The 19,168-nt window shown below is 40.3% G+C and overlaps 1 protein-coding gene across 1 annotated transcript in view; it reads left to right on the forward strand.

The window, feature by feature from the left end:
• trappc9 (trafficking protein particle complex subunit 9) overlaps positions 1-19,168 on the forward strand; it is a 1,276,086-nt gene that overhangs the window by 589,163 nt on the left and 667,755 nt on the right. Inside the window, exon 19 of the mRNA XM_085993951.1 lies at positions 16,617-16,727. Within this exon, the coding sequence (XP_085850077.1) occupies positions 16,617-16,727 (111 nt within the window). The remainder of the gene's footprint in view (positions 1-16,616; positions 16,728-19,168) is intronic.

Raw genomic sequence — 19,168 nt, forward strand, 5'->3', positions numbered from 1 at the left:
ACTAGGGCTGTAGAGAGGGCTTTAAACTAACTAGTGGGTGGGAGGTTCCTAGAGAGCAAATAATAAAAATGACAACAGAGAAGGTCATAGACTTGGGTAGCAGTGGGGAAATTGAAAACCAGAGCGTGTCAGGAAGGGGCAGAAGGTATGGAGTAAAAGGTAAAGTAATAAAAAGGGCAAAAGCAGGAACTAAGTGTCACAAAACATATTTGAAAGTTCTCTATCTGAATGCACGTAGCATTCGTAACAAAATACGAGTTAATGGCACAAATAACTACATATGGGTATGATCTTGTGGCCATTACAGAAACATGGCTGCAGGGTGACAATGCCTGGGAATTAAACATACCAGGTTATTTAACGATCAGGAAGGACAGGCAGGAAGGAAGGAGGTGGGCTTGCTATGTTAATAAAGGAAGGAATCACTGTAATATGGAGAAATGATATTGGGTCAAAAGATCAGGATAATGAAACAGTTTGGGTGGAGGTAAGGAATAATAAGGGGAAAAAAACACTAGTGGGCGTAGTCTATAGGCCTCCGAACAGTTGCAACTCTGTTGGATGGAGTATCAATCAGGAAATAGTTGAGGCTTGTAATAAGGGAGCATCTATAATTATGGGGGATTTTAACTATCATATTAATTGGACAAATCAAATTGGGCAGGGCTGCCTTGAGGATGAGTTCATTGAGTGTATTAGGGATGGGTTTCTTGAGCAGTATGTAACTGAACCGACCAGTGGGCAAGCAACCTTAGATCTGGTCCTGTGTAACGAGACAGGATTAATTAAAAATGTCCTAGTAAAGGATCCCCTTGGAATGAGTGACCATAACATGGTTGAATTCCATATTCAATTGGAGGGTGAGAAGGTTGGATCTCAAACAAGCGTGCTAAGCTTGAATAAAGGAGACTATGAAGGTATGAGAGCGGAATTGAGTAGAGTGGATTGGGAAAATAGATTAAAGGGTAAGACGATACATGATCAGTGGTGTACATTTAAGGAGTTATTTTACAACTTCCAAAAAATATATATTCCACTGAGAAGAAAAGGGTGTAAAAGAAAAGACAGCCATCCGTGGCTAAGTAAAGAAATTAAGGATAGTATTCGACTAAAAACAAGGGCATATAAGGTAGCCAAATCTAGTGGGAGGATAGAGGATTGGGAAAACTTTAAAAGACAGCAAAAAATAACAAAAAGATTGATTAAGAAAGGGAAGATAGATTATGAAAGTATATTAGCAAAAAATATAAAAACAGATAGTAAGAGTTTTTATAGTTATATAAAAAGAAAAAGGGTGGCTAAAGTAAATGTTGGTCCCTTAGAGGATGAGACCGGGAAATTAATGGTGGGAAATATGGAGATGGCAAAAACACTATGAATATTTTGTATCAGTCTTTACAGTAGAGGACACTAAGAATATCCCAACACTGGACAAACAGGGGGCTATAGGGGGGGGAGGAGCTAAACACGATCAAAATCACTAAGGAAGTGGTACTCGGTAAAATAATGGGACTCAAGGCGGATAAATCACCTGGACCTGATGGCTTACATCCTAGGGTCTTGAGGGAAGTGGCGGTAGGGATTGTGGATGCATTGGTAATAATTTTCCAAAACTCCCTGGACTCAGCAAAGGTCCCGGCAGACTGGAAAACTGCTAATGTAACACCCTTATTTAAAAAGGGCAGTAGACAGAAGGCTAGAAACTATAGACCGGTTAGCCTAACATCTGTGGTAGGTAAAATTTTGGAGTCCATTATTAAGGAGACAGTAACAGGACATTTGGATAATAATTTAATAGGACAAAGTCAGCATGGTTTTATGAAGGGGAAGTCATGTTTGACAAATTTGCTGGAGTTCTTTGAGGAAGTAACATATAGGGTGGATAAAGGGGAACCAGTGGACGTAGTGTATTTAGACTTCCAAAAGGCATTTTTCAAGGTGCCACGCAAAAGATTATTGCTTAAGATAAAAAATCACGGGATTGGGGGTAATATTCTGGCATGGATAGAGGATTGGTTATCTAACAGAAGGCAGAGAGTTGGGATAAATGGTTCATTCTCAAACTGGCAATCAGTAACTAGTGGTTTTCCGCAGGGGTCGGTGCTGGGTCCCCAACTCTTTACAATCTATATTAACGATTTGGAGGAGGGGACCAAGTGTAACGTATCAAAGTTTGCAGATGATACCAAGATGGGAGGGAAAGTAGTGAGTGAGGAGGACATAAAAAACCTGCAAGGGGACATAGACAGGCTAAGTAAATGGAATACAATACTAGAAAGTGTGAGGTTATGCAGTTTGGCAGGAAAAATCGTAGAGCAAGTTATTATCTCAATGGCAAGAAACTGGAAAGTACTGAAGTACAAAGGGATCTGGGGGTCCTGGTGCACGAAACTCAAAAGGTTAGTATGCAGGTGCAGCAAGTGATTAAGAAGGCCAATGGAATGTTGGCTTTCATTGCTAGGGGGATAGAATATAAAAATAGGGAGGTATTGCTTCAGTTGTACAAGGTATTGGTGAGACCGCACCTGGAATACGGCATACAGTTTTGGTGTCCATACTTAAGAAAAGACATACTTGCTCTCGAGTCAGTACAAAGAAGGTTCACTTGGTTAATCCCGGGGATGAGGGGATGGACATATGAGGAGAGGTTGAGTAGATTGGGACTTTATTCATTGGAGTTCAAAAGAATGAGAGGCGATCTCATTGAAACATATAAGATTGTGAAGGGGTTGGATCGGGTGGATGCGGGGAGGATGTTCCCGATGATGGGTGAAACTAGAACTAGGGGGCATAGACTTAGAATAAGGGGCTGCTCTTTCAAAACTGAGATGAGGAGGAACTACTTCACTCAGAGGGTGGTAGGTCCATGGAATATGCTGCCCCAAAAAGCTGCAGAAGCTACATCATTAGATAAATTTAAAACAGAAATTGACAGTTTCCTAGAAGTAAAGGGAATTAATGGTTACGGGGAGCGGGCAGGAATTTGGACATGAGCCTAGGTTCGGATCGGACATGGCTCTGTGGGTAGCGGAGCGGGCCCAGGGGCCGTGTAGCCTGATCCTGCTCCTATTTCGTGTGTCTAATTCTGTTAGATTCAGGAGATGGTTCTGTGATAGTAGATTGGCGGTTAGGATCAGATCAGCCATGATCTTATTGAATGGCGGAGCAGGCTCGAGGGGCCGATTGGCCTACTCCCGCTCCTATTTCTTATGTTCTTATTCCATTTGTCGTTTTGATTACTTGCTGTACCTGCATGCTAACTTTTTGTATTTCATGCACAAGGACCCCCAGGTCCCTCTGAACTGTAGCATTTTGTAATCTCTCTCCATTTAAATAATTTAACTTTTTTATTTTTCCTGTCAAAGTGGATAACCTCGCAATTTCCCACATTATACTCCATCTTCCAAATGTTTGCCCACTCACTTAGCCTGTCTGTATCCCTTTGCAGATTCTTTGAGTCCTCTGCATAACTTGCTTTCCCACCCGTCTTTGTATCATCCGCAAACTTGGCTACATTACACTCGGTCCCTTCATCCAAGTCATTAATATAGATTGTAAATAGTTGAGGCCCCAGCACCGATCCCTGTGGCACCCCACTTGTTACCGTTTGCCAACCGGAAAATGACCCATTTATCCCGACACTCTGCTTTCTGTTAGTTAGCCAATTCTCTATCCATGCTAATATATTACCCCCAACTCTGTGAGCTCTTATCTTATGCAGTAACCTTTTATGTGGCACCTTATTGAATGCCTCCTGGAAATCCAAATACACCACATCCACTGGCTCACCCTTATCCACCCTGCTCGTTACATCCTCAAAGATCTCCAGCAAATTTGTTAAACATGATTTCCCTTTCATAAAACCATGCTGATTCTGCTGGACTGCATTATGATTTTCCAAATGCCCTGCTACTGCTTCCTTAATGAAGGACTCCAGCATTTTCCCAACGACAGATGTTAGGCTAACTGGTCTATAGTTTCCTGCTTTCTGTCTCCCTCCTTTCTTAAATAGGGGTGTTACATTTGCAGTTTTCCAATCCGCTGGGACCTCTCCAGAGTCCAGGGAATTTCTCAAAGACTCAGCTAGCACAGCCCTCTGGGGCAGATAATTCCAAAGATTCTCAACCGTCTGAGTGAAGAAATTCCTCCTCATCTCAGTATTAAATGGCATACCTCTTATCCTGAGACTATGCCCCCTAGTTCGAGACACTCCAGCCAGGGGAAACAACCTCTCAGCATCTACCCTGTCAATCCTCTTCAGAATTTTGTATGTTTCAATGAGATCACCTCTCATTCTTCTAAACTCCAGAGCATAGGCCCATTCTACACAATCGCTCATCATAGGACAGCCCTCTCATTCCAAGAATCAATCTAGTGAACCTTCATTGCACCGCCTCCAAGTCAGCTATATCCTTCCTTAGATAAGGAGACCAAAACTGCACAATACTCCAGGTGTGGTCTCACCAAGGCCCTGTACAATTGTAGCAAGACTTCCTTACTCTTATACTCCAACCCCCTTGCAATAAAAGCCAACATGCCATTTGCCGTCCTTGTTGCTTGCTGTACCTGCATGCTAGCTTTCTGTGTTTCTTGCATGAGGACACCCAAATCTCTATGAACACCAACATTTGAAAGTTTCTCACCATTTAAAAAATATTCTGTTTTTCTATTCTTCCTGCCAAAGTGAATAAGCTCACATTTCCCCACTCACTTAGTCTGTCTATATCCCTTTGCAGACTCTTTGTTCTCCTCACAGGTTGCTGTCCCACCTAGCTTTGTATCTTCAGCAAACTTGGATACATTACACTCGGTCCCTTCATCTGGATCATTAATATAGATTGTAAATAGCTGAGGCCCCAACACTGATCCTTGCGGCACCCCACTAGTTACAGCCTGCCGACCTGAAAAAGATCTGTTTATCCCTACTCTCTGTTTTCTGTCCGTAACCAATCCTCTATCCATGCTACTATATTACCCCTAACCCCATGAGCCCTAATCTTGTGTAATAACCTTTTATGTGGCACCTTGTCAACTGCCTTTTCAAATCCAAATATCCTACATCCACTGGTTCCTCTTTAGCTACCCTGCTAGTTACATCCTCAAAAAATCCTAATAAATTTGTCAAACACGATTTCCCTTTCATAAAACCATGTTGACTCTACCTAATCATGTTATAATTTTCCGAGTACAGGTACCCTGATACCACTTCCTTAACAATGATTTCCAGCATTTTCCCATGTCAGGCTAACTGGCCTGTAGTTCCCTGTTTTTTCTCTTCCCTCCTTTCTTGAATAGTTGTGTTACATTTGCGACCTTCCAATCCGGTGGGACCATTCTAGAATCTAGGGAATTTTGGAAGATCAAAACCAATGCATCCACTATCTCTTCAGCCACCTCTTTTAGAACCCTAGGATGTAGGCCGTCAGGTCCAGGGGATTTGTCAGCTTTTTAGTCCCATTAGTATCTCTTGTACTTTTTTTCTACTTGTATTAATTACGTGAAGTTCCTCACTCTCATGAGACCCTTGGTTCCCCACCACATGGACCGCAGCAGTTTAAGAAGGCAGCTCACAACCACCTTCTCATGGGGATTTACGGATGGACAATAAATGCTGGTCTTGCCAGTGACACCCATATCCCGTGAATGAATAAATAAAAAAATTAAGAAGTGGCGTCTTTTATAAAAAAAAAGCATAAAACCGAATTAAAGAAAGCATAAAACAGAATTAAAGACAATCATTAGTCACGTCTTGCTGGTCTATATCCAAGAGAATGAAAGAAATAAAGACTTGTATGACTACATTTATAAAGCATTTTTCAGGACCTCAGAATTCCCCAAGTGCTTTACAACCAATGAAATACTTTGTTTTTGAAGTGTAATCACTGTTGTAATGTATGAGAGGCGGCAGCCAACTTGGGCACAGCAAGGTCCCACAGGCAGCAATGAGATAATAACCAGATAATCTGTTTTACTGATGTTGATTGAGGTATAGATATTGGCAAGTACAGTGGGAGAACTCCTCTTCGAATAGTGCTACAGGTTCTTTTCCGTCCACTTGAGAGGGGCGATGGCACCTCAGTTTCACGCCTCATCCAAAAGCCGGCATTCCGACAATGCAGCACTCCTTCTGTACTGCACTGAAGTACCAACCTAGATTATGTGCCTAAGTCTCGGGAGTGCGACATGAAACCACAACCTTCGGAATCAGTGGCGAGAGGGCTACCACTGAGACACGGCTGACACCTCAATTTATGGGGATTGATAAGGAGCTGCCAATCTAGACACAATTTCCTCAGTAATAGCAATTTTTAATTCACGCCAGTATGTGCGTGTTTACAGCAATTGGATTTTGTGACCTTAAATGGACAAGCCGCATGATACATCTTCGCAGGAGAGAGTTTTCCTTAAGGTAATTCTTTTATGCCCATGAGGAAACTGCTAATGAGGCATCAAATCGCCACATTTTATGTTATAATGGATTGTGCATTGCCTGGTATCATGGGCCAGAACTTCGGGTCTCCACGGGTGAGTACGCGCTGGGTACTCGCGCGTAGGCCCAACGAAAGTGCCGGTTTCATGCATGCACTGCGCATGCGCGGGAAATCGGAACTTCTGTTCCCTTAAAGGAAGGGGTTCACAGGTCGAACGCGTGTGCCGGAGAGGCAGCGCGCACGCCTGGAACTTCCGGTTTTTTTGCAGTTTTTTCTGGGAGGGTAAGCCTCTGGCAGCTACACTTATAAAAAGCAGTCACAAGGCCTGCTTTTAACAAAGTAAGTGGTGAATTAAGTAAAATAGAAACAATTTTTCCACAGGTTTATTATTTTTAAATACTTTAAAGAAAGGTAAGTTTATTTTTAGTCCTGTTAGAAACTGTAATTAATTTTTTCAAAACTTTAAATTATTGTTTAAAATAGTTATTTTATGTAATTTATAGTTATTTTTAAAATGTGATGTTTTTATTAAAAAAAAAAAAAAAAATTATTTGAAGTTTTAGTTATGTTTTGGGGCTGAATTGTATTCATAGATTTGACAGGTCTTCCTGTCAAATCTATGAATACAGATTCCCTGCTACCGTTGGCTCTCCATGGCCCACGTGATCCCAGGGGACGCTTCGAACTAACTGCGCCCCTGGGATACGCAAGCACTGCGCGCCGACAGTTGGAGGAGGCCCAGGATCGGAATCCCACACGGGCCCACAGCACAACGGCCGGCGCGCTAGGTAAGTGCAGGTCAGAGGCTTGCACCCGCGGGAAGCCTCCCACCCGAATGTCTGGGCCCATGTCTTTAGTCTTTTTTTAAAAAAAACACACTTGATTGGGCAGGTTAGAAATTTATTATACAGTATTTGTTTTATGACATCTGTATATTGCAGTAAATGCTGTCTGAATACATTGTTCATGGGAGTGTCCAAAACATTTGTTACAAACAATTAATTTGTGGTTTATGGTGTTGCTTATTCCATTTCATCGAATCATATACTTTACATGACGTAAAATTCAAGATGTTCATCTTTATCCAAGTCACTTTAGATTCATGTTTTCCTTTGGCATTATCCACATGGAATATGTTAAATTTAGAATCAGTGAAATTCTTTTGAGAAATGATGTGAAGACATGGAGGTGAGTTTGAAACGCACCTGGTCATGTTTTGGGGTTTTTACATTGGAACAGGTACATAAGTGCAGCTTGTGTCCCTAGAATCAAAAGGGTGCCTTTATTCAATATTTAGGTAAATGAGGTGAACCCAGAACCCATATAACCCTCGTCACTGTACTTGTGCCACCAGGTTATCTCTTTGGTTTCAATAGGTGAAAGAATAAACACTGTTAGACTATGCTTAGGCTATATACTACTAATTAGATATATTGAATGTTAAATAAATGGACAGGATTAAATGCAAACTCAACTATTGATAACAGTAAAAATGCTTCTCTTGGACTAACACTTAACACTCGAAACACGGACTCTTGCCCTATTGCTATTGGCTTTGGAATGAAATTTGAGTGGTACAATATAGTCCAAGATGTACAAATAGTACAAATGTAAATATGTGAAAATAAATGCTGGCACAACCATTATTTTCTTTTGCTTTAATGGGAATAGGTAGATTCAACCTGTCACAAACAAATGTTTCAAGGTTTGATCCTGTGCATCATACTGAAAATGTGCGGGCGTTTTCTGTGATTCTTTAATATGCATGCATACTGTTACCAACCCACAGTTTTTATGCCAGTCCCTTACTTCAAGTGATTAATCCATTCTTTGAACTGCAAAAATTTACATATATGTTACTTATGGTTCTCGGGTGAAATTTAGTTTGCAGAACTACTTAATTCATCCTAACCCTTAACTAGTGCTGCTTTAGATTTGTCTCAGAAGGGGTTTGGCTTAAGCACAAACCAGATGTTTTTGAATTTCTACTGCATGATTTTTAATAAGGCTTTGGTTCCTTCTCGGCATGCAAGGTTTCTACGTTTTACCATCCTTTTTGCTGAGCAGGGAATTGCCCTGCTTGCATTGATTTCTGGTAGCAGAACCATAACTTATGCCTTGTTTCAGTTGTCACATTCTTTGATTAAAAAAAAATGGCTGGAATTCATCATTTTAAAAAGAAATGAATGAGTCAGGATTTGACCTCGAATTAACTAACCCTTACATCATAGTTACTGATTGCTCAACTCTCTGCCAGACAGATGATCATTTTGCCCTTCTATGTGTTTATGACTAGATTCTGGTTACTGTAGCTGTGAACAAGAACATGTCCCACTCCCTGGATTACTCATGTCCTCAGTGGTTGTGCTTTTGAAAATGAAAGATAGATGAGAATTGTAGTTTTTATATTTATTGAAAGGCAGTGCCATATCAAGGAGTTCAAATAAACTAAGTTTGAGCAGTATACAGTTGTCTGCTGAATCCTGGAATGTATTTTTGCCTTGATGTACAATTGTAGATGTTAAATATTTAGTGTAAGTATTGGAATTAACTGAGTGAAATGGTACCTTTTTGTGTGTGAAGTTAAGTCATAAGTATACCACATGGTTTGAACTAAAGTGACTTGAAGTTCTGTACAATTTGAGGGGAAATAACCATGACTTGTACATGTTTTTAAGTATTATAGAAAATATGGTAAGTTTTGTTCAACATTCAGTTTGAAACCCAAGCCTAGTTGCTGAGAACAGACCAGAACTTAGATGGCAAAAAATATACAATAATAAGGCAAGGGTGACTATTGAGTACCAAATATAAGTATGAAAATTATACAGAATGTGCACAAATGATACTGTTTAATCACATAGATAGCCAAATTAATATTCTTTGATAACTTTGCTTCTGTCATTAACTTACTAACTGCTATAAAGAAAGACCATGCAGACTTTTTGTAATCTCCAAGTTATCTTCTTGGTTTAGATATCCTTTTCTTTTTGCTTCAATTCACTTTTACCATTTTGACAGTTTATTTTCAGTGCACTACAACCAATGGTGTAGCATTGAAGAGTCCTTAATTTTTTTTTCAATTCCTGTTTGGTCAGAATCATGCTGGAGAGCAAATGGAGCACACTGCTTTTTATTTATGGAGGGTAATGTTCTGGCTCCAAAAGATGACACATCACACAAGGTCAAGTCAGTATGGGTAGCTATCTTCTGATGAAGTTTGTAAGACTTTGTGGCAGTTACTGTAATGAAGATATTTAAAAAATGTAATTATCAATAATTCATTTTGTGGTTAAAGCTATCATTATTGGATGAACACTTCCATTTATATGCCAATTCTTTGTCTGCTGTTTTAACGGAACAGTTTACCTATTTAAAATAAGAAGATTGATGCCTGTATTAAAGTAGGGACAAGGGGAATGCCATATAAATTTATTAAATCATCTGCTAATATCATCAATAATAATTTCTAGACTCAAGAAAGCCTAGTTTTACAGCAAAAAATAAGTATTCTTTTGATAAAACATGAGCCAACATACGTGATGAATGAAATATCAAAAGTCAAAATGTTCTTGTGTGGTGTGACAGAGAGGGGGATGGGGAGGATGCCCCTGGAACCGCAAGGAGGAGAAAATCCTGCATTATGGTATACAATGCACCCATTTCCAAAATTGCCACTACACCACTAGAATAATGGTGTTGACTGAGAGAGGGCTACACAGTGACTGAATGTGAGCTGTACTCCTGCTGAGAGAGAGAGGGATCTGCACTCTGACTGAGAGAGGGATCTGCACTCTGACTGAGAGAGGGATCTGCACTCTGACTGAGAGAGGGATCTGCACTCTGACTGAGAGAGGGATCTGCACTCTGACTGAGAAAGACAGAGAGAGCAACAGAGCTACCCACCAATAGAGTGCGATTGAGGTGCCCACCAATAGCGGGAGAGCGCGATTGAGATACCCACCAATAGAGAGAGAGTGAGCTGCCCTGAGACTATGAGCGCTACACAGCAACTGAAATACGAGTTGAAATTTGAAGCAAAATGTAAACGTTCTAATTGCTGACATTTGTGAAACAGTGAGAGGGAAAGAGAGACTGACAGTATCGTCATCATTTGTTTTTTTTAAAAAAACAAGTGAGTTGATTTTTGAAAGCATGCAGAGGGACAATTGGTAATAAGTGGGAAGTGGGTGGAGGGTTAAGTGTAAGTGACAATGGGGGAAGGGAGGATACAAGGTTGAATAGGCATTGTTCGTGGACGTGATGGGGAGGCTACGGAAAGGTAATTGCTGAGGACCCCATTTTCCTTTCATCCCCAGTGGAAAATGCAGTTTGCAGCCTGGGTGGCTCCTTTCCTCAAGTTCATGGCACACCTTCCACCCAACAGGAAAGGAAAGAAAAAGATGGAGAGAAGTGAAAACAAGAGTTGGGTGGGATAGAAAAGCAAAAAAGGTGAGATGCAGAGAGAAAGGCCACCCTCAATACAAGACCATGTGCTCTGACTTCCATATGCAATGCCACAAGAGATCTGTCCATTATGAAAGATAAAGATCTAGAGATATATAGATAATATGGATCATCGTTGGAGATGGACTGTTTTAAAACAGCAGCATTATACTATTATAATAGTTGGTTCATCTCCAGTGCATTGCATATGAACAAAGAAGTTAGAACTCTTCCAGTAACTGTTTCTGCTCATTCATTATTTTTGTGTTGCACTTTCCCTTTATCTACGGTGTCGGCCTTGGCTCAGTGGTAGTACTCTCTCTGAGTCAGAAGGTTGTGAGTTCAAGTCCCACTCCAGAGACTTGAGCATAAAATCTAGGCTGACATTCCAGTGCACTACTGAGGGAGGCCCTATCTGTCCTCTCGGGTGGAGGTAAAAAAAAACCCCATGACACTATTTTGAAGAAGAGCAGGGGAATTCTCCTGGTATCCTGCCCAATATTTATATCTCAACCAACACCGCTGAAACAGATTATCAGTTCTTTATCACATTGCTGTTTGTGGGACCTTGCTGTGTGCAATTTGGCTGCTGCATTTCCTACATTACAACAGTGATTACACTTATTAAAGAAAAAGTTCATTCGATGTAAAGTGCTTTGGGCTGTCCTGAGGTTGTGAAAGGTGCTATATAATGCAAACCTTTTTTTCTTTTTCACAACAACAACTTGCATTTATATAGCGTCTTTAACGTAGCAAAATGTGGCATGGCAATTCACAGGAGCGTTATTGAACAAAATTTGACACCGAGCCACATGAGATATTAGGACAGGTGAACAAAAGCTTGGTCAAAGTGGTAGGTTTTAAGGCGCGTCTTAAAGGAGGAGAGCGAGGTAGAAAGACAGAGAGGTTTAGGGAGGGAATTTAGGGCTGAAGCAGCTGAAAGCATGGCCGACAACGGTGGGGCGATGAAATTCGGGGAAGCGCAAGAGGCCAGAATTGGAGGAGTGTAGAGATCTCGGACGGTTATAGGGTTGGAGGAGGTTAGAGATGGGGAGAGCTGATGCCATGGACTCATTTGAAAACAAGGATGAGACTTTTAAAATCAAGACTTTGCCGGACCGGAAGCCTATGTAGGTCAGCAAGCACAGGGGTGAACGGAACTTGGTGCAAGTTATCTATACATCTCATGCTATCTCTCTCTCTGGCAGTTGCACACTTTTCTCACTGTTATGCACTCATTCTGGGCAACTTTTTATTGTTAATGTCTCACTCTTTGACTGCATCTCATGGCTGTTGCATGTGTTTCTGTACTGATGTACTTACTCTCTATTTCTTGCCTCTTTAAGGAATCAACCTTTATTGGATTTGAGGTGAATATAGGGAGAGGCCGTTGGCGAAGTGCTATAACATGGATAGTTGAGAAAGCATTTGAGGCTAAGGTTCAGGCCAGGAGGGACATGGGGAGGGCACGATTTGAGATCTTAGGGAGTTGGAAACACTCGAGGAAACCTGAAGACTGAGAAAATTCAGATGGTTAGGGATCTAGTAGAACTGGTGGGGCTTGGGTGTAGAAGATCATCATTAGTATATTGTAGTGTGATTGGTTTATATGAACAGTGAGGGGGTTGACAATAGATTTTGGCAGCACTGATGGGCAATGGGCAACAGAAGCACTGGGGGCGGGGGAACAAAGGAAGCTGAAAGAGGGTGCGAGACTGAGCCACAAGCTCTGTCCAAGGTTTGGAAGCAGCCAGAATGTGGAAGAGAGCAAGGAACTAGGCAGGATTACAGTAGAGGTGCCATCTGGAGTATGGCAATGGCGAGAGGTATCATTTGTTGATACAGTATATATTTATATTTTGGTCTCTCATCACAGAAATAATTGCAATTTTTTTTTTTAAAGAAGTAAACAAAGTAAAAAGCATAATAATAAAAACCAAGAACCATGAATGAATTTCATATCTATCTATTTTATGTTCAGCTATGGAAATGTCAAATGGAATGCAAGGCAGTAATGCATTTATTTTTTTAATTCGCAGCTAACTTATCAGCTGCAACAGTATCCATTATTTATAACATAATAGTGCTTGCTAAATATTTTGTTTGTTAGCTGCAGCAAATTAACCAAGAGCATTCAACAAGGATACCATATTTGAAAGTAGGCTTGTTGCATACAACGCACCAATAGAAATAATTTGGAAATGTTAAATGAAAGCAGCTGTTGGGAAATAACCTCGCACTATTAAATTGACTGTGAACTATTCTGACTCTTGAAGATGGGTATCCGATTTATTTAATTTGCAACATTTGCCTGGCTCCCTGAAATTAATAGATATGGTACTGTACCGTATGTGACGGGACAGTATTGATGACTAAAACTTTGTGTAATTTGTGGAAATATGAATTATGTAAGCTGAGATGTTTGGAGCATAAATCCACTCCTTTGTTTTTTCTTCCTTTAGAAGGCTCAAAGAGTTTCTAACTTTTATCAGTTTAATCCAGTTATATTTTCATTGATTTCTCCTCATATCTTCAGTTTATCTGTCTTGCTGTGAATTGTAACTGGGATATTATTTATCTGATCCTTCAAAATTTCAAACTAGCGGAGTTTATTTTTTGGGGCTGTCTCAGTATAATAGTATTTTTCTTTCAACTGCCTAAATTTCTTTAAACCTTTGTGTGTCCTTTTGTATGTAATTATGCTCAGTTGTGCTGGTTTTACTTTTAGAAGCTAGTGATTTGTGAAGACCATTCCATATCTATTAGCATGAAGCAATCACAGATATGATCTATTTGTCGTTCTCATAAATCAAAAAGTGTGAAGTTAAGAATCATGTGTGTAGAAAACTGCTTGCGCTAATGCAGCACTGTTTGGAAGTTTATTTTTTGACATTTCAACAATGTTGAAGAAAACTATTGAAACAGTAGAACAAATCTTTTCTAAATAGCCACATGATTGTTAAGATTTGTTTGTTTTGGAACTTTTGAAAGATACAATTTACATGACTAATATATGATTCAATCTTGTAAACCATCCAAAACCCGGAAAGTCCCAGAGGGTTACTTATCATGCTCTTGTGACACACAGGGCTGGATTTTCTCAATGGAGACATGCTGGAGGCAAGACTTCTGGTTTCCGGGTTTCAGTCCCACCCCCAGCGATGGCTGACCAACCCACGCTATTTTCCCTTGATTGGCCTTGTTACCGGGAAAGCCAGTGACGCTTCATCTGTCGAAAGATTTTTGACAGATGAATTGTCAGCATTTGACAGCTTTGAGAAGCTGTCAAACACCGACAATCTCTGTTCTAAGGTGAGCCCTTGCACACAGGGTCACCAAGACCCCTCTCCTCAGCAGAAAGCAGATGGCTGCTGCATCTGAGAATGCAGCAGCCATTCTGTCATCTCTGCCGTTGAGATGAGGCACCTCCGGATCCTCAAAGGTTGAAGCCTGCAGAAAGAAGCAAAGTTAAGGAAACTTTTTCCAACACTTTACACTCACCTCTCATACTTACCTGTCAACACTTGCACCCATCATTCACCTCTACAGCTGACATTTTGACCCCTCTCACCCCCACAGAACCACTGCTCGCCTTGCTGGCCCTGGCGAGGTTCGCAGCCATTGGGAAGCGTTGTTAACAAGCAGTTAATTGGCTCTAATCTCCTTCCCGCCTTGAGATGAGATGCGTCCCTGCCCAACTCGGAGACCCGCCTCCCGGGAAGATGGCACGGAGGCAGGTTAGGAGCGGGGTAGGTACCCGCTCTCCGTGTTTGCCATTTTCCTGGCAGACCTGCCTCCCCAGGGCTGGGAAAATTCCCCCCACAGTGTTGGGACGTTTGTTTATGCCCCTGAGTTGCCATGTGGTGAGTTACCTATTTCAGCTGAGCAGTTATGACGAGCGGAATGTAGGCCTGATGCTTCCCGTAGGAGGGGAGGAAGATCAGACGGACAACTTTGTGCGCACTCTTGTGGTTTGAGATAGAATGGCACGAACAGAAGCCTTGAAGCCGGTTATCGCAGTTCAGGTAAAGGAGAAGCAGAAAATAGCCAAAATAATGTGTCACATTATGCATTAAATGTACATGCTTCTGAGCAGTAGCATGGCTATGACAAAAATGTAGCTTCTTTATACTTTGTTACCTTAAAAATAAATTCTTCAGAGATAGATTTCACCCTCTCAATGGCTTCTGCAACTGCATGCTGGGAGAATTGCTTTTCTTTTGGCTCTGCATGAAATCTGTAAGGAAAAGGACAGTCAAGTCAATATAGTTGATTGTTCATCCAGATGCACAAGTCAGTGAGTAATCGCCAAGCACATCTTGAAACAATTAGCATGTCTCACACGGCTATTAATCAATGACATAATCTAATCGGGATAGTCCTAACACAGATAACACTTGCCAAACATCAGAAGAGGTCATTGATATGATTTATGAATGTGTTAGGGAATTTGCTGTCCATGCTTTGAGTCCAGTACCTCTGTCTCACACACTGACTTCTTAAAGGTGAAACTGTATTTCGAAGGGCTCTTTGAAATAAGAATGTAACGTTTCGCTGTACCAGTTATTTACGGCTTTGGCCTAGCTGAATTGACAAGATGCAGCTCTATAGATATGAAAATTATGTAATTTCAAGAATGACTGTAATCAGTACGGTTCAAGTGGCTGTTCCCTTGCTGAGAAGCATTTGCCCATCTTTTTAGAAAGATCTACGAAGAAAGCCAATCAAAAGAACTCAACTACCATATTTGTCTTTTTCACCCTTTCTTAAACTGGTTCAAAGCAGCATTGTTATTTGCATTAACTTGATCAACTTGCTATTGTTATTTGCTTCTGTAAATGCCTGTCTGAGTAAACTATTTGTCAGCTTATTTTGTTCTATAAATGTCATGAGTGATATTAATTATGTTTTGAAGTCACGTGGGCACTTATGGAAATCTGACATGAAAATCAGAGATAATAAACTGGTCTATTGTCTGCCCAGGGCATACTAGTCCAGATAACTTGTGCACAAGATCTCATCAGTTCATAGGGATTACAGGCTTGCCTGTGGATGCTGGGTTTTGTGCTGGGCATGAGAAAGTATCGAGAGAAGCCCGAATAGTAACACAGGCATTCGTCAACCAAAGGTAGGCAGCCAAGCAAGTGATGTGCATGTAGTGCTGCACTTGAGTTGAATACTTGCATTTATATACAAGTAACCTGGTGTTAGTTGCTGACCAGGCTTCCACCCGTGTGGGAAAGGGCCTTATTTTCAATCATGTGCCTTCTCCTGTGGTGTCACTTAAATCAAGATCTCACTGTGTGGTGAGTCAAGGTGGTGTACCCAAGTCCTGCCACTCTATGGTATGGAAATACAAATGAAATCTGTGAACTGCACCACTGTGCATGTAGGACACAAATTCCTTTTTTATATATATATATATATACATACATATATATATATATAATCAAAAAGGGACTGTGTGATTGGGTATTTTGACTCATAGAAACATAGAAGATAGGAGCAGGAGTAGGCCATTTGGCCCCTCGAGCCTGATCCGCCATTCAATGAGATCATGGCTGATCTCTAAAATGGAATTTCTATATTCCAGATTATACTATTACTTATAAGGACAAATTAAATTACATGCATCTTGAAACATTGCTCTGTATTTTGGTAGTCACTTTACTTCTGGTCTGTTTGAAAATTCTTTTATTTTGATTGTGCTGTTAAATGTGTTGAATTCTGTTCCAACAGCACCCGGCAATGCCACCTTCTCTTGGATATCTTCAACTCAACAGAGCATGAACTGACCATTAGTGCAAAGAATAATGAAGATTTAATTCTGCATGCCGGAGAGTGTCAGAGGTAGGTGACTGAGAGCAAGACCGACTAATTACAAACAGTAATCTGTCAGAAATAGTTACTGACATTTAGTCTATTCAAAAAAAATTCTGCAGTGATTTTGCTAGAAATTAAATTTACAAAATATTGGTTTTGATATTTTCTTGTATTCAGGATTTTGTATGGAATGTGTATTCTGTGTGCCCTGATGCAATCATAGTAAATGTGATTCCAATAGCAGTGCAAAAAGAATAACTGTTTCTCTGGCCCTCATTGAAACATATCAGAGAGTAGTCCATTAAGCTGTTGATTATGAGCAGATATAACATTTGAGAAAAACAATGACCAAATGCTAGAAGCACTTACCATGCATCACTGAGCAATTCATTTAGATCACAATCTATTCAGGGCAAAAATAGTAAAATGCTGGAAACACTCTTTAGGTCAGACAGTATCTGTATAAAAAGGAAAAATGTTCAAGTTTCAGGTGCGTAACTTCATCAGAATATTCACAGCAACTTTGGTTTAAACAGCCTTCGTTGACTCTCCACCAGGTGGTCTTTGACAGGTCTTTGTATATGTGTAAATGAGGCTGTCTGTCTAGTTAAGGGTAATTGACTTCTCAATAGCAGGATATTAAGGTTTCGACATTAATGATAATTAGTTAGTTTGACCTCGTTGCAACTGATGTGGCAGCAACATGCAACAGCATAGACAGGAACACTTGCGTAATTTTGATTATGACCACAGATGGTAGAGATTTGAATGTTACTAATCTACCAATAAGCGTTTGCTTTCTAGTAATGAAAAGAAAGTAATTCAAAGGAACTTAACCAATTGGTTTGCCTGCTTAATTTTTGAACAGATTCAAAACTACAGTATTATTTGAGCTGACTTCAAAAAATGGTTATATTTCAATTCTGCTGTAAAACACTATATTAATAAATTTGTTTAATAATTTAGACTAGTCCAACCTTGATTGTCATCTTCTAAAGCAATGTGAGTACGTATTGGCAATCCTGCATATAAATCCAGAGACGATAAATAAATCTATTGTTTGCCCAGGGCACATTATACCAGATTAATTTGCACGCCAGGTCACGCTTTGGTTCTTAGGGAGTCAGAGTGCTTGCCTATGGGAGCTGGTTTTTGTATTGAGCATGAGAAAAGCACGTTAAGAGTTTGAATCAGAACTTTGCGTATCTTCTTCTTCTTAGGCAGTCCCTCGGAACGGAGGATGATTTGTTTCCACACTAAGAATGAGTTCTCAGGTGTAACAAAATGAATGAGTTAATGGCACAAATAACTACGTATGGGTATGACCTTGTGGCCATTACAGAAACATGGCTGCAGGGTGACCATGACTGTTAAATAACCTGATATGTTTAATTCCCAATCAGGAAGGGAGGGGAGGTGGGGTGGCTATGTTAATAAAGGAAGGAATCACTATAATACAGAGAAATGATATTGGGTCAAAGGAGCAGGATAGTGAAACAGTTTGGGTAGAGATAAGGAATAATAAGGGGAAAAAAACACTAGTGGGCGTAGTCTATAGGCCTCCGAACAGTTGCAACTCTGTTGGACGGAGTATTAATCAGGAAATAGTTGAGGCTTGTAATAGGGGAACAGCTATAATTATGGGGGATTTTAATTATATTAACTGGACAAATCAAATTGGGCAGAGCAGCCTTGAGGATGAGTTCATTGCGTGTATTAGGGATGGGTTTCTTGAGCAGTATGTAACTGAACCGACCAGGGGGCAAGCAACCTTAGATTTGGTCCTGTGTAACGAGACAGGATTAATTAAAAATGTCCTAGTAAAGGATCCCCTTGGAATGAGTGACCATAACATGGTTGAATTCCATATTCAAGTAGAGGGTGAGAAGGTTGGATCTCAAACAAGCGTGCTGAGCTTGAATAAAGGAGACTATGAAGGTATGAGAGCGGAATTGATTAGAGTGGACTGGGAAAATAGATTAAAGGGTAAGACGGTACATGATCAGTGGTGTACATTTAAGGAGTTATTTTACAACTTCCAAAAAATATATATTCCACTGAGGAAAAAAGGGTGTAAAAGAAAAGATAGCCATCCGTGCCTAAGTAAAGTAATTAAGGATAGTATCCGACTAAAAACAAGGGCATATAAGTTAACCAAATCCAGTGGGAGAATAGAAGATTGGGAAGTCTTTAAAAGACAGCAAAAAATAACTAAAAGATTGATTAAGAAAGGGAAGATAGATTATGAAAGTAAATTAGCAAAAAATATAAAAACAGATAGCAAAAGTTTCTATAGTTATATAAAAAGAAAAAGGGTGGCTAAAGTAAATGTTGGTCCCTTAGAGGATGAGACCGGGAAATTAATGGTGGGAAACATGGAGATGGCAAAAACGCTGAACAAATATTTTGTATCAGTCTTTACAGTAGAGGACACTAAGAATATCCCAACACTGGACAAACAGGGGGCT

The sequence above is a fragment of the Somniosus microcephalus genome, chromosome 7 (assembly GCF_052327205.1).
Source record: "Somniosus microcephalus isolate GS21.2 chromosome 7, FLI_Smic_1.0, whole genome shotgun sequence".
Taxonomy (NCBI): Eukaryota; Metazoa; Chordata; class Chondrichthyes; order Squaliformes; family Somniosidae; genus Somniosus; species Somniosus microcephalus.